The sequence below is a fragment of the Anas platyrhynchos genome, chromosome 3 (genome assembly GCF_047663525.1).
Source record: "Anas platyrhynchos isolate ZD024472 breed Pekin duck chromosome 3, IASCAAS_PekinDuck_T2T, whole genome shotgun sequence".
Lineage (NCBI taxonomy): Eukaryota > Metazoa > Chordata > Aves > Anseriformes > Anatidae > Anas > Anas platyrhynchos.
The window spans coordinates 89,862,372-89,878,300 of record NC_092589.1 but is presented as its reverse complement, the minus strand read 5'-3'; the positions used below and the strand labels follow the sequence as shown (position 1 = coordinate 89,878,300).

At 38.4% G+C, this 15,929-nt stretch overlaps 1 protein-coding gene across 4 annotated transcripts in view; it reads left to right on the top strand.

Moving 5' to 3' along the window:
• SMAP1 (small ArfGAP 1) overlaps window positions 1–15,929 on the top strand; it is an 85,402-nt gene that overhangs the window by 51,582 nt on the left and 17,891 nt on the right. For all 4 annotated transcript variants that reach the window (XM_038176565.2, XM_038176566.2, XM_027455024.3 and 1 more), the window contains one exon: window positions 12,034–12,118. In XM_038176565.2, the coding sequence (XP_038032493.2) occupies window positions 12,034–12,118 (85 nt within the window). The remainder of the gene's footprint in view (window positions 1–12,033; window positions 12,119–15,929) is intronic.

The window sequence follows — 15,929 nt, the reverse complement described above, 5'->3', positions numbered from 1 at the left end:
GCACAAATAAGCAAATTGGAGTCCTTGTAACATCGCTTTGAAGGGTCAGTTGTAAAAGTTCAGAATCCCTTGAAGCTATGAATCTAAAGTTTCAGTGATCCTGACATTTAGTAGGGATGCTTTAAAACATTCATTTTCAGAACACACAAATTTCATACAGGTTCACATTACTTAAGCTGGAGAAATAAAAGCAAAAAGTTTGATCCATTTGCAGATGTAGACTGCGAGACTGGATTGCAGTTTAGCAGGTGTTAAAAAAAATTACAGTTATATGAAGGGCGAAGAGAAAGAAAATAGAGTTTACTCAAGTAGAGCGAAATCCATTTTGGTATTGATTGTGATAGGTTAAAATTAGCTTCTAAAATAATTGTTTCGAAGTGGTTAAATTTGAAATGTGAGCAAAACTGAGGGAAAAAAAATGCAGGAAAAACTAGTACATTGTCATAGACATGAAAAGTTAATGATGCTTAAATATTTATTAAACAGTTCTTATGGGATGCAGAGAGAAAAGAATGTGGGGATTGGGCAGAGGGGATTGGGACTGTGAAAAGTTAATTATGCAATTAACATGCAGTTAGGTGACAGGTTAATTATGCAATTAGGTGACAGACCAAAAGCAGAGAAATGAAGGCATCAAGGTGGATGAGGGTGGATCAAGCATGAGGATACCCAGGGAGAAAGGGATGTAAAGGGCCACTCACATGGATGCAGGTTCAATGCAGGTTGCTGGGCACTATGCTCGTCAGAGCCCTGAAGACAAGCAGGATGGAGGATCACTGCAGGCTACCCTGCGTTTGTATCAACTTCTGTTTGCAACCATGGCGTTCCTTCTTCCATACCTGTGTGAACACTAGCACACCTCAAGTTGGACTACCAGACAAGTAGGATAAGAGGTTAGTGTTGGACACGAGAAAAGGCTTCAGGTCAGAGGACCTTAAGGTCACCAACTGGAGACACTCAGCATGCTCACACAGAGTTAGCAAACCTCAAGCTGAGTTAGCCAGTGAGCAGGAAAACAGCATCTGGAAAGACCCAAGGCCTGAGCTGGGGACTGGCTGCAGGTGTAGGGTCCTGATACCCCATGAACTTCAGTTCCGTGCAAAAAGCATTTTTCAGCAGAACACTTCTGTTGTGGTCAAGGAAAAGAATGCAAACCATGTATTCACAAATAGGGATAGAAAGCAAGGTTCCTATTAGATTGCTTTTTCAGTATGAGTTCAGTCAAGTGCCATGCCCACAACAGCTTACTCTTGTCTGGAGGTCTGTAAACAAGGAATTACACATCCATCTATCTATCTATCTATTCAGGAACACTGATGTTATATAATGTATGGGTAAAGATTTTTAGAAGAAAAGTTATTTAAAAAAAAATATTGGAAAAACAGTTGAATCCTTTCCAGGATACATTTACAAAACTCACAGAATCACAGAATTTCTAGGTTGGAAGAGACCTCAAGATCACCAAGTCCAACCTCTGACCTAACACTAACAGTCCCCACTAAACCATATCCCTAAGCTCTACATCTAAACGTCTTTTAAAGACTTCCAGGGATGGTGACTCCACCACTTCCCTGGGCAGCCTGTTCCAGTGTCTAACAACCCTTTCGGTAAAGACTCAGTACAGTGCCACATGGTTGTGAATGAGCTGAGGAAGTGGAGCTCATACAGCTGTATTACCATAATATTGTCCAGGCTAATTATACAGGCTGTGTATAAACAATGTTGAAATACTTTTTAACAGAGTTCGTGTAACCAGAATGTGGTTCTAAAGCTGAAGGCATATTTAAAACAGCTTATAGAAATGCAAGGCACATGTATTGCATGTTACAGCTTGCAAACTGAGGTGCATTAAAACACTCCCACTCTAATCTGATTTATAGATGCTGTAATGGGACACTGGATCAACCCCAGCTTTATGACGGATCTGTCCAGATTTTCTGCTTTAAAATGACTTATCAAAGATTTAAGAACAGGTTTTATTGGATTAAAAGTAGAATGCTTTAGTTTTAATCTCGTCATGAAAATTAGTTAGATAAGACAAAACAGGAAAAAGGTTGATAAACAGCTTTTCCTAGTGCTTTACACATCGTTGTAAGTGGGTCCTCAATTCTAGGTTCAAATGCAGTCATTTCAAAGATCTTGAGCTGCAGCAAACTCTGCTCACATCCTGAACCCCAGAATCCCTATAAAACTGTTTCCTTACCCCCAGAATCCCCATAAAACTGCTACCTCTGCATGCAGGCTGTGGGCCTCTCCTTCTCAGCAGTCTTGCCATCCCTCCCTCTTCAGGTTCCTACTCCTTGTGACTGTAACCTAGTGCACATGCAGTCTTTCGATGCTTTTCTTCAAGCTCTTGGGAGAAAGAACTTGTCCCCATGTCTCAGGCCTTATTGTGGACTTGTCACCTCGAAAACGAATGTATACAATTAGTGCACCAAATGCGGTTTAGATCTTTTTAATAAGTAAATCTTGTACTTGCCCTTGAAATTCTTGTGTTCAATCTTAGATGTTTTGCCTGATGTAGTCTCAGCAATAAGTATAAAAACCAGACATCTGCATTTTGAGAAATGATGCTTCTACATTGCACGTGTTACTTTGAACAAGGCTAAAAGGGCCTCTCGGAGCGTCTGATGCAGGTACTAGAAAGGAGCTCAGTATGAGACATGAAAGGTTTTAAGCTTTCTTGGAATACATTGTCTGAAGTAAATGAGACCCGAGCTAACATTTTATGTTCTGTTAAAATGGCAGCACCGGGTGGTCAAGAAGTGATAACAAAAGAATAGTCTAATCCACTTCAGAGATATTAATAACCTCTTAGCCTTGATAAACCTATATTAATGGGACAAGATTAAGGTGCAGCTGTCTGATAGCTCAGCCATGAAGTTTTTCATTCAGGTGACTGGAGATACGACACATTGTACGTTATCTTCTGCTAGGGCTGTCCTGGTTTGACTCCAGCAGGCAGCTCAGCACCACGCAGCCGCTCGCTCGCTCACCCCACAGTGGGTTGGGGGCGAGAATCGGCAAGGTAAAAGTGAGAAAAGTTGTGGATTGAGATAAAGACAGTTTAAAGAAAAAGTTGTGCTCACAAGCAGAGCAAAACAATGAATTCATTCACTCTTTCCCATCAGCAGGCAGGGGTGCAGCTGCTGCCAGGACAGCAGGGCTCATCACGGGTAGTGGTTCCTTGGGAAGACAAATGCCATCATTCTGAACATCCCCCCTCTTCCTCCTTCTTCCCCCAGCTGTTATTGCTGAGCATGACACGATCTGGTGTGGGATATCCCTTTGGCCAGCCTGGGCCAGCTGCCCTGACCGTGTCCCCTCTTGGCTCTGTGCAAGCACTGCTCTGCAACAACTAAAATACCCATGTGTTATCAAATTATTTTAATCAAAAATCCAAAACACAGCACTGTACCAGCTACTAGGAAGAAAAATAACTCTCTCCCAGAAAAAAGCTGGGCAAGTACTTGCCCTAAACTGTGAAAAATTAACGAAATCCAAATACTCAGGTTTTTAAAATGGAAATTTAGATCAAGGACAGCTTAGAAATGTTTTCCTTCAGACTGAATGGCCTACAAGTGTGCAGATTCCAATTAAAAAAAAAAGTTTCAGTTTTGTTGATTTGCTTGATATAAACACTCTAAATTAAATTACCTAAGTGTCCGAGAGTGATTCATTAGAATAATTGCAATAGACTTGTAAATAATAAAATCAGGACTTCCCCTTGGAGTAACTGTTAGTTTGAGGCAATTCTTCTTTAAAGAAGAGTTGCAGCTTTTTGTTTGGTTGACATGCAGTGGTTTTTCTCTTGATTAGAAATGCGTCAGAGTTTGCATGCTGAGATATTGCGTTCTGTACAATTTCAGAATGATACCACTGTAGTGTCTCTTGGTGTCAATGCAGTATACTTGTTTTCTGGCTCTTTTTTTTATTAATTTTTTTTTATTAATTTTTTTTTCAATTTAGTCAAAATGAAAGTTCATTTACTGAAGGTATCCTATGTTTTTGATCTGTCATTCTCGTTACTGAATTTCATCTTATTTAGTTACAAGTCTGAGAAAAATCCTGATAACTTACAGGAAGGTAAACAGAACAACACATTTCATTTTTAATGTGATTTAAATTTAGAATTATGGAAGAATTTAGTTTTTACTTATTTGCTTGTACAAAAGGTACAAAAGCTGTAAAATGTCCTTTAAAAATTCTGGGACTTCTGTGAGTGATGCTTTAAATAGATACTGGCCAAACTAACTTGTATAGTGAAAGTATATAAGCTGTCAGAAAAAATCCCACCTGCTGCAAGCTTATAGTAAATGACTAACATTATTTTCTCATATCGAAATTCTCAAATGTTTATGCTGTCTTCAAAAGTTTTATTGCAAGCAGGTAATGAAGAAGGAAGGAATCCAATTACTTTATGCACAAGGCATGAAGTTCCTACCTAATAAAGAGCAAAGGAGGACTTTTGTTCAGTAAGCATAGAGGCATCTATAAGCTCTAGTGAGTAAACTGGAAATTGCTTTTAAGTAGGTTAGGAGTGATTTTCACTAAATTATTTGATGGATCTTCGGCTTTCATAAACCCTCATGTAGCTAAGGTAGAGTACAGGAATAAATGCCTGAGTGGGTCTGATGTATATGAAACAAACTAAATTCTAGATTCATGTGAATTTTTCATTGAAGCATGAAATTGAGGAAAATGTTCAGAGAGGTTTTTTGTGTGTATAATGTTTAAGTATGAAAATAGGAGCAGATAACTGGACTGGACAGCTGATGGATCAATCTTTGACAGTGATTGATTCCTTGCTTCAAAGGAGGAGAAGAGGGATTTACAGTAGTAACTTCTGACTGCTCTTACTTGAAACTTTTTCTACTTCAGAGCTACTAGTCACGTGTCTTATGTCTTGCACCATGTATGCTACCCTTCGTAATACTTCTCAGCTAAAGTAAATGAGAGTAAGGTAAATTTTAATCCTAAATGCTGTTGTTGAAACTAAATTATTTGCATGAATATCTTGTGGTAGTGAATTCAGCAAAACTTCCATTTGTTTTTTGAAGTGTTTTTTTCAGTTTTACATTTCTGTTGGGTGTCACTTCCTTTCTAGAGCTGTTGAACCCTTAAAAATTGTATATACGAAGTAATTGTCATGAAGTTACAGAAGCAGAAAATGGACACTCGAATTACCCAGCATTATTCTTTTATCCCAAAGCCAGTCATTTACGATGAAAAATAACCACAATATGTTCTCTGTGTGCTGGCTCTTTTGAACCTACCCATCCCAAACAAGTTTGTTTCACCGTCGTGAGTTTTATGCAAAATGTCCTCAGCTGCCTCTGTCAGAGGGGAGTAATCTGGTGAACAGGAACGTGCAGACAAGGAGCTCATACAGGCAGAGTTCAGACTGACCTGTAGGCTCTGCAGCGTGTAGTCACGTCTGAAAATGTTCTGAAAGGACTGCAGTGTATGGGTAGTGTGTCCTTAAATCATTTCACAAACTTGGATTGATTTCCTATTTTGTTACAATAATGATTAAAAAGAATGTGGGAGTAACTGACAAGTGGAGTTGTTGGGTCTGAATATTCTTAGTTTTTCTTCTTCAGGGTTTAACTCATGTAGGAGGACCTCACATTGTCCACCAAGCCAGCTGGGATGAAGCTTTCCGTTTCCCATTCCCCTACCCTTCTTGTACACCTCGTAGTCAAACATCCATGTGGGCACTTTCAGAAGGGAACTTGGGTTCCAGCAATAAACCTTGTAGCATCCTCCTTTCTTTTGTGAATGTAATAGAAGTGTGCCTGTTGGTCAGGGTCAGGTACTGATCTTTCTTCTTGTCTTGCCCATGAGATAGCCATATCCTTGTAGATGATATCGTACATGCTGAACTGTAATCTTTGTGCAAAGGAGGAAGATTGACTTGGCAATGCTTTCATTTTTTCTCTTTTCTCTGATGAGACAGAATGAATTATTCATTTAATGGTTATCTTCAAAAATAGCCGGCTGAACAAAATCTGATGAAGTGCCTGACTGAGACAGCAGACTTTCAACAGTATGCAACTTAGGCTTCAGTGCTACTTATGGGGTTCTTCACAACCCCATCTTCTGCAGAGCTGCTGAGTCCCTGGGACAACACATGGCTGCTGTTCAGTGGAGTGGGAGCTCACCTTTGGATGAGGCTGGTGTGAAACTGTGTTATGCTCAGATTCAAGGCTTGTGTAAGCTAGGCTTCAATGGGAAAACAGACTGGGAACTCACTGTGAGTTGTGGTTTGCACTTTCTTGAGGCTGTGCAAGTGGTGCTCAGCAATAGTCAAAAACACTGCTGTGCTACCTACAGTGTTCTAGTCAGAAAGTCAAAGCACAGCACCACAGTAGCCTCTCTGAAAAAAGTTAACTCCACCCCAGCCAGACCCACACAGGCAATTTGTTTGCAAAATAGATTTCAGTTCTCTTGTCCTTGTCAAAGAAGTGTTTTTATTTACTGGAAGATCTGCCTTAGAGGAACATATAAGAGAGAAACAAATCTCTAAAATCTACCCTAGACCTTGATGTGTGATAGAGTAATTAACATTGTTACTTGCTGATTTATTTGGTTTAAACTAATTCAAGAAAAGTGTTTCACATAAATTAGATTGAACTAGAATGGTGTTATTGGTATTACATTGAGAGCAATGCATTGTGAGAGTTCAATAAAATGTAATATTGGTTTATATAAAAGCTTTGCTTTTTGAATTGAGACCTGGTAGGGACAAATAAAATGATTTATTTTTTGCTGGTCTAAACTAGTATGCTTACAAAACCTCTTTTTCAAATTAAACCTTTATTACAGCACAGAATGAGAATAGAAAGAATAGCAGAGGAGAAAACAGCAGTGCATCATTAAACGTAGGTTGCTGAATTATGAGTTATTCTTTCACAATGGAATGGAAAACTTTCTCATCCTATGAAAATAGTGCAGTTTTCTGGAATTATGTTCTTCTGGTTCTGAATTCGAGCAAAACACAACTCAAAACTTTGATTTCAGTACAAATATTTTAAAATAATCTTAGGCATGAAATGCTAGGAAAGGAGCTAGATGGATAAGTGATTTTGATTATATGGCTATGGATTAGAAGCAGACCGGTGTGAATCTTAGGAAAAATTACATTACATAAAATTATTCAGGCAGGCTTAAGCGCTTGCTTAAAAATTGTAATAAATTACAGATGGCCTGATTTTATCCACAGCTGACTGCTTTTTACAGCCATTAGGACAAGAATTCTGTTTGTGATAGCTTCTGAGCACATCATATTAAAGTTGACCAAGTTGCAATGTGGAGGTATATGCAGATTGCCAGCACATAATGTTCTGTCTGCTAATTTCAAGCCAATTAACTTCGAGTGAAGATGTGAGGTAATTGTTAAGATCCATATAGTCATTTCTGTATTTCCATTTTACATAAACGGTAAAGAGATGTTTCTTATTATCTGTAGAAGCTATTTTCTCAACTGTTGATTTTGTTTGGTAGAAGTAAAGTTATGGGAAGTTCCCAACTAATTTTAAATTCTTGCTCTTCAAATACTGAAAGATTATTTATCTTGTTACCTAAGGACTACTTATGAATAAAGTTTTAGTGCCATGTTGTCATGGTATGTTTTTATTGTATTGTAGATGGAGATTAATTTGGGAACAAAATTGGGAGTCACTCATCACTAGATAGTAAATAGAGAATGGAGTGGGAGCAAAAACTTGAAGTGGGAGCTGATTCAGTGAGAGCAACTTGATCAGTTTTAAGCACACAGCTATGTATGTCTTATTAAAATGCAGCCACCACAGTTATTGTGATTATCTGAGGTTTTGACAATTAGTTTACCTCCTAAATAATAAACCAACATTCAGGTATTCTATGAAGGAGTAGGACTTGCATTAGTCTCACATATCACACGTTCTTATCAGAAGAATAATAAAGGGAAATTCTGACCAGACAACATAAGAAAAAGCTATTCTTGACCTCAGTCCATTCATACTCAACTCCTGTTCAGTACTCACCTTTCCATATCATCCCCTACATCCTGGCATCCCTCTTAGGATCCTCATAGCAACTGCAACCTCTGCTGCAGTTGAACTTGATTGTTTTTCCCAGTTTTAATGGAAAATGAATATCACATAATATTTATGCAGTAGATATTTTCATTGCTGAAGCGATCTTCAGAGTTGTTACTAAAAACGATCTCTCAGAGAGAGCTTCAGGAATAGGCTATAGTAGATGAAACAAAATCCAATACAAAGGAATGATTGCTTATAAATGAGAGGATTCATTGGTGTAAAACCAATCCTTAAACAGCGGTTTTTGTGCGTTCAGCATCACACCAGCCAAGATCGATGAGTGGCTTAGAAATCAGTGTTTGATGCCACGAATTACTTGCCGATAGTCTTCTACAGAAGACTGCTTTAGCCCCTTCTGTTGAGAACTTAAAACATTGTTAGGGTGCCTGAAACTGTGGAAAGCCTTCAGCCTTGTCCAGGCACTTGGCACCACTGAAAAAAGCTTGGCTCCTTCCTCTGTGCTCCCTCCCTGCAGGTGTTAATAGAGTTTGATGAGATTGCCCCTGAGCCTCCTCTTCTTCAGGCTGAGTGGTCCCAGCTCTCTCAGCCTTTCCTCAGAGGAGAAGTGCCTTAAATCCACATACTGGCCCGTCACTGGACTCTCTCCAGTCTGTCCATGTTTCTTTTGTACTGAGGGGCCCAGCACTCCAAGCGTGGCCTCACTTGGAGCAGAGCAGAAGGATCACCTCACTGGACCTGTTGGCAATACTTTACCTACATTACTGCTGAAGTAAAGAAGTAAAGCCAAACTGCTTTCCTGCTTGTTGGCCCTCAACTTGTCCTGGTGCCTGGGATTGTTGCTTCCCAGGTGCAGGACTTTGCTTCATGAGATTCCTGTCAGCCTGCTGAGGTCTGTCTGGTTGGCAGCACAACCCTCTGGTGTACCAGCCAGTTTTTGTCTTGTGTACCAGACACTCCTCCCAGTTTTGTCATCTCCAAACGTGCTGAGGAGTGCACCATCCCCTGCCCCATCACCCAAACACTTAGCGAAGATGGTGAACCCGACTGGACACAATTTGGGTCCCTGGGGTACACCACTAGTTACTGACCTCCAAGGAGACTTCATGCCCCTGATCACCACTTTCTTGACCCAGCCACTCAGACAATTTTCAGGCCACTTCACTGCTCATCCAGCTCATACTTCATTAGCTTCTCCATGAGGACCTTACAGGAGATGGCATCAAAGACCTTACTGAAGTCTGGGCAGACAGTATGCAATGCTCTCCCCTTTCTACCATGCTAGTCGTTCCATCACAGAAGCTTATTAGATGTGTCCAGCATGACTTCTCTTTGGCTGAATCTGTGCTGACTTCTCCTAAACCATCTTTTGGCCTTCGTGTGCCTAGAAATGGTTTCCAGGACCAGCAGGTCTGTCATCTTCCCAGGGGTCAAGGTGAGGCTGACTGGCCTGTAGTTCCCTGGTCATCCTCCATGCCCTTCTTGAAGATAGCTGGGATAGAAGAATGTGCTTAAGTAAAAGGTTAAAAGGAGATAATTGGGATTGGGGGGGTTGGGGAGGATTACTGTATCTCAGCTAGATATTATCTGTGCAATTGCAGAAAATCATGATACCCATACCGGATCTCAATAATGATTGTTTCCCTGCTTCTCTACTGAAGAGATTTGCTTTATGGATGAAAATTGCAAGACTTGCCAATCTGAGGAGCTATATAAAGAGCTGAAGTATGCAATACCTGCTGAACAAGCAATAACTTCAATGGATTGTTGTTGCCCTCTTCAAAACAGGGGCTCAGTTTTTCTTAGGGCAGAAAATTCCAAGTCATGTTGGATACCAGGCTGATAGCACGGGGGATGCAAAATAATTGATTTCCAAGAAGCTTGTTCTGGCCTCAGGTGTTTCTCCATGACACTTGCAAATGATCCGCTTTCAGTTATCTCAGAATAATTTAAAGCTTACCACATTGCTTGGTTTCAGTAGATATTTGAAAATGAGAACAACCATAAAGTGTAGTGCCCATTTGTGACAACTGTGAAAAATGGAAGTTTAAGGCATGTGTATAGAAGACCTTTGCTCTGCTGTTTGCAAGGACAGTGTTTTAGGGGTATAGACTAGTACCATAAAGATTTAGTTTTTCAATTTGAAGTTGTTTATGTATGATCTAAAGTAAATGTATGTAGAAATCACTGCAACTGTGTACTTGACTTACAAAACCACACACGCTGCTATGCCAGCCTGGAATATGGTTAAAATGGTAGCCCCAGTAATTGTGAAGACTTCACTTGAAAGTAAATACAGAAATACTGCCTACTGTCCCTTCATACAGACTCCTTTATAGCAGGGTTTTATGCCATTTTTTATTTATTTGACGCTGCTTTGTCTCCTACCTTTATGCAGCCTTTTCCGAAAAGATACTGCAAAGAGTAATTAACCTATTAGTGGTGTTGATAATTAACAATAATTGCTGTGATATTCTAGCAGACTAGTTATAATAATAGACTGAGATGAATCTGAGTGCAGCACAAGTCCCAAGCAGCCTTTTGTCACGGTTTATGACACTGCTACAAAATTCAAGCAGGTCACTAAATGAAACACTAAGTTAAAGCAATTTCACTGCCTTGTTATGCAGTTCTTTAGCCCATTGCATGCTTCTGTGCACACTGTGTGCAGGGATTTTTTTGCTAGAGCAAATCAGTATTTCTCTGAAAGATGAGCAGGGATGAGTTTGGGTGTGCAGGTTCCTGTTTCCCATCGCTGCAGATATTTCCTAGGGGTTTTCAATGCTCGTTTCAGAGGAGCATCAGTGGTATGTTGGGTTTGGGGTAGTCTTGACACAGACACCAACCTCATTTACTCTTTATTCCCAGTTTGCAGGAGAGGAAAGGAAAGGATGATGTAAACAAAGATAACTCCGTACCCATGCAGTGATATATGTTACAGAACTGTGAAATTCTCCTAATACTAAATGCTAAGATTTAAGGACTTCAGCGACCTTAGCAGACTCAGTGGCTCTGTCAAAGGCAGCTATAGGGATGATAAAGGTGGGAACGAAGCACATCTTCTTGATCTTAGCCCAGTGCCCAGCTTGATAGCTTTTCTTCTATCCATCAGGAATCCGTTCGTGTTAAAAGCTGTACAAAAGATTGACCAGTTCGCTTCAGGTGTGCTTTTTTTGTGATTAAGTATGGAGTAAAGGCATATTAGATACATAGAAGAGGATACATTTGCCATGTCTGTACTGTAAACCAGTTTATGTTCATTTTAAAAAGTGATATTTGGATGGATTAAGATGGTCAATCTGATATTACTATGAGACGAACTATAAATAGATGTATGAAGTCATTTTCATAGTCAAATTTCATGTCAATACCATCTTACATTCTCTTAGAAGTCTCTTGGCAAGAAAAGATTAAAAGTCTCCATCTCCAAAGGAGACAAATGGTGTCACTTGCCTTCAGGTTTACAAAGAAGGACCATGAAAACACATCTGTGTGGAAGCACATCTGCACTTAGCATCTATGAAGTCTGCACATTCTGCAGATACTGTTTTCAAGAAGGGTAAATAGTGGCAGTCTCTAGTCTGCTTCTGAATTTTTACTACAAGCTTTTGAAAAATAGAACTCTTTTCTCTTTAATGATGCAGAACGGCGTAGTTTGGATGCTGAAGTAAGTCAATAAATAAGAGCATAGACAGATTTCTGGCTGGTGCATGATAAGCAGTGGCTCAGTTTAAGATTTCAATTTATTTTTAATTTATCCTGGAAGTTTTATTTAAAAATTGATTACATATCAGTGAAGGAAAAAGGATAATGTTTTAGAGTAATACGCCTTGTCCTTTATACCAAAACTGTAATTTATCTCCTTATACATCAAATTCATTACAATAAACAATACAGAAAAGAGTTTTTATTTCTGACATTGTAATGGGAATTTTTAAGCACTTTATACTTTTCAGAAAATTTACTTGTGATTTTTTTTTCCTTTCTAAAGCCACAGAAGAAGGAGGATCAGCAATTAGAAGCTAAAGCAAGTCCCAAAAAGTCATCAGAACCCACTATTGACCTTTTAGGACTTGGTAAGCAATAGATAATTACCTGTTTTTCTATCAAATACGGATACATCATTTTATGTTTCAATAAATATTCTCTCTGCTCACTGATGCTGTTAGCTGAATTTGAAAATCGTAAGATTGAGTCTATGAATTTAGAACTATAAAGGAAAATGCCATGGGGACGTGTGTATATCAATACTTGTGTTTTGCTAAGGAGAGTAATGAGCTCCTGTGGGAAGGGGAAGTTATCAAAGTGATCTTCAAAGGGCTTGCGGATGGTGGTATTTCAGAGTTTATGGTACCAGCATACTTTTTAATTGAAATGCTGAGGTAATCTGAATTGTACTTCTCTAAAATGCCTTATGTCATAAAACTCCTATCTTTGTTAAAAGAACAATAAAGTGTCTCACTGCAACTGACCAGTATCTTGTAAAATTTAATACACTGGGCACTGCTTTACTGTATACTGACTGTGACAGTCATTCAGTTTTATGTGATATGGCTTTTGTTCTCTTGACTGGCAGGTAACCATCCATTTGTCTAGTAAATAAACTGTTTCAGACTCCGTAATTTTTATGTGTTTCCTCTGCTTGTTGAAGGCCATATTTGTATAATATATGTGTTTGCCCATTGGATAGAAACAAAACCTAGAAAAACAAAGTATTACAGTAATTACTTTAAATCCCTTTTGTTGTCTGAATTATTTGTTTATGAATTTGAATATTGTTTATGAATTGGGAGTGGATATTAGTATTTTCAATTGAAACTATTCTAGATTTCTACATAGTGTTTACAGGGTGTTAAATGAGGCAGATAAGTTTTTAAAATGTAGTACAATCTGGAATTTGTTGGAAAATGTTTTGTTGCCTTTTTTTTAAAAAAACAAAACACACTTTGGGGTTTAAGGTAATAATGTTGCAACAAAGCAAAAAGCGTCTTCCCCTATTTTCGAATTTGCACTGGCATTCAGAATGCAATTTATTTTCCCTCTGTATGCAGAGTAGCTGCAAAATACTGTTTTTGTACTGGTTATGCATGTGTGTTGTGGTCCGTATCTCATCCCAAGTAATCTGCTACTATAGGCAAGCAAATCTTAATTAACACAGTAGAAGTTAGATTATGGATATAGAATGAACTTGTTAAAAACAAAAGTAATTCAGACGTCATGGAAAACTGGTCCTCCTTTCTTTTCCTTTACCAGACCTAATTAAGAATTAAAATTTAATCAATATGTGGTTCTGAGGCTGTCAGACTTCTGTATCCTTTTAGTTATTGTTTGAAAAGCATCTTGGTAATGCCGCTTCATGATGTGGTAATGAACTCGGATCACATCGAGATGCAATATGCAATAGAAGAGAATTGGAATTGTGTTCAGCAGCTGTGGTTCTTCATTGTAAGGAAGCACAGCGAGATACACAAAGGGCAAGGTTTATAATTTGTATTGTAGAATAAAATGATTTTAGAGGAGGGGGTGTTAAAGACTTCTTCAGTAACAAATTGAAAGGCAGCGTAATAAGCCAGTATCACTTAGGGTCCGCTGAGCTACAAATGAGGGGGATTAATGAGAGCAGACCTGCGTGTTTCATTTGGAGAGTTGTCTTCTAATTAATTCCTGCAGTGGACTACTTGTTGTTAATTTGTTGGTATTAAAAGAGTGATCACTTCAAAACAATCTATATGCCATATCAAACAAGAATAGAGTGGACACGATTGTATAGCTCATTTTTCTTACTGAGTGGACACATTTCTAATAACAGTGATTCATTCCCTCGGGATTTTATTTCTGCAAATGGAGAACGATAGAAGTTTTCACTAGATGGATCAGAATCACTTGTAATAGCAGATTAAGTAATTTTAATGGATCACAATTCATGCTAGAAGAATTCTGGCTTTCAAAACAGCCTGGCCTCTTGGGGAGTATTTTCTTGAGTAAAGAGCAGCTTTGGGTATGAAGTTAACCTCTGGGTGATTGCTGCTTTTTTTTTTTTTTGTCTCCAGTAGTTTTTTTTTAATAGTGACCTCATCACCTCATCAGAAGGTAAACCTCATCCTGTGAAGTAGGACTTACCCTGAGAAAACAAGCGGCAGTTATAGCTAGACGATATAATTTTCTGGAAACATTTTTTAATTATTATTTTTCTTTACAAAATGCAAAATTCTCAAGGTAATATGCCTGGGCAAATTGCATCTTTAAAACTTGTAACAGCAGCAGAAGCATGATGCAGAAAAACACTACAGTCACCAAGGATTTCTTCTGAGCTTTTAAAATAGATTCATGTGGTTTCCTTGAGTTTGTCCTGTTCAGGAGGCTATTAACTGAGGTAGCGTTTCAAAATTCAATTTTTGATGATCCAGCTAGATAAACATTTGTGCCTTCTGGCCTTTTGTTTCAATGTAGATTTTAATTCAGTCATCCACAGACATAGAAAGGTGGGAAACAGATGTGTACAAGCTAAATGTTCTTACATTCTTCACAAGCAATAGCGATAGTTAATGTTCATGCTGTGCTACCTCAAATTCTTTCCCTTACTTCCCAAGCTATGAGGAATCACAGCCTGTTTCTGCAGGCTAAATCTGCTGCCGCTATTTGTTATTGATCTCTACAATTAGCTGGATCTTGCCCACACTGAACGAGTGCCCTATTGAGAATGTTAGGACTTGGAAGTTAATGCCAAAATCGGTAGCATGGGATTTTATAACATTAATTTTTAATAGGGGAATTATAGGAAACATTTTTTCAGTTTGAAAGTCACAGCATGTAAACCAGAGTTGCTCAGCATTGAAGTCACTGTCACTGCTCTACCCATTGCAGCGGCGTTAATCTTTCATTCTGTGCTGCTTGGTGCCTTGGGGGTTCCTCTTACAAGAATTCTCTCCATTTATGTCAGATCAATAGAAATAAAGACAATTTAAAGAAATATTTGTAAAAAAATGTATGATAGCTATTTAAGATAGTGAGGTGTTTGTTTTTTTTCTGAATACTATCAGCGTATGCCACTTAAATTATTTCAGCATTACATGAATACAGAAAAAAGTGAGAAGTTAATATTTTTAAACTGTTATCTTACAGAATAATGAGAAAAAAGGAAAGTGCATTTTACGTATTCTGCACCATCTACTGTGTTTAGGCATGCCTTTTATAAACCAGTTAATTGCACATCCTTGATTAATCAGTGTAGTAAGCTGTTACAAATAATCAGGAGAAAATGAGTTTTATTATGTTGCATGGTTTGTCGTTTTGTTTTTTTAATCTTCATGCTTATTTAAGATACTCCTAAATATACCATAATCATTGTGCTGCTGGAAAGGAGCTCTAATACAATAAACCAGAATACAGCATCATTAATTGAATGGAAGGAAGGTAGCATTATGGAAGGAAGTGGTATCATCATGGAAGGAAGCTATCATTAATTGAATGAGATGTGTGGGGCACTCATCTGATATGCTTGAAGGTAAAGTAGGATATGCCAAAAGCTGCATATCTGTCTGGTTGTGTGGGGGAAACATTCTGTGAAGGATTTCTGTGAAGTTTTGAGAGCCTCATCATAGCATGAAATGTAGCACGGTGTTGCATATGAGAGAGGTGCACTTGTGTCAGTGCTGTCTGGTGAGTACCAAAGCAGCATCGTTGGTCATAAATTGGAAAGCTGCATTTATGAAATTAAAAAAAAGACATTTATAAGTACATAAATATCATATGCATACATAGATACATGTTAATATTTATGGTATTGCTGCTATGTTAAGATCATGTTTAGGTAAGCAGTGTATCCACCCAAAATGAAAATGTTTACAACCGCTTGGGGCTTGTGGCATTGTTAGCTTCTGGCTTTCC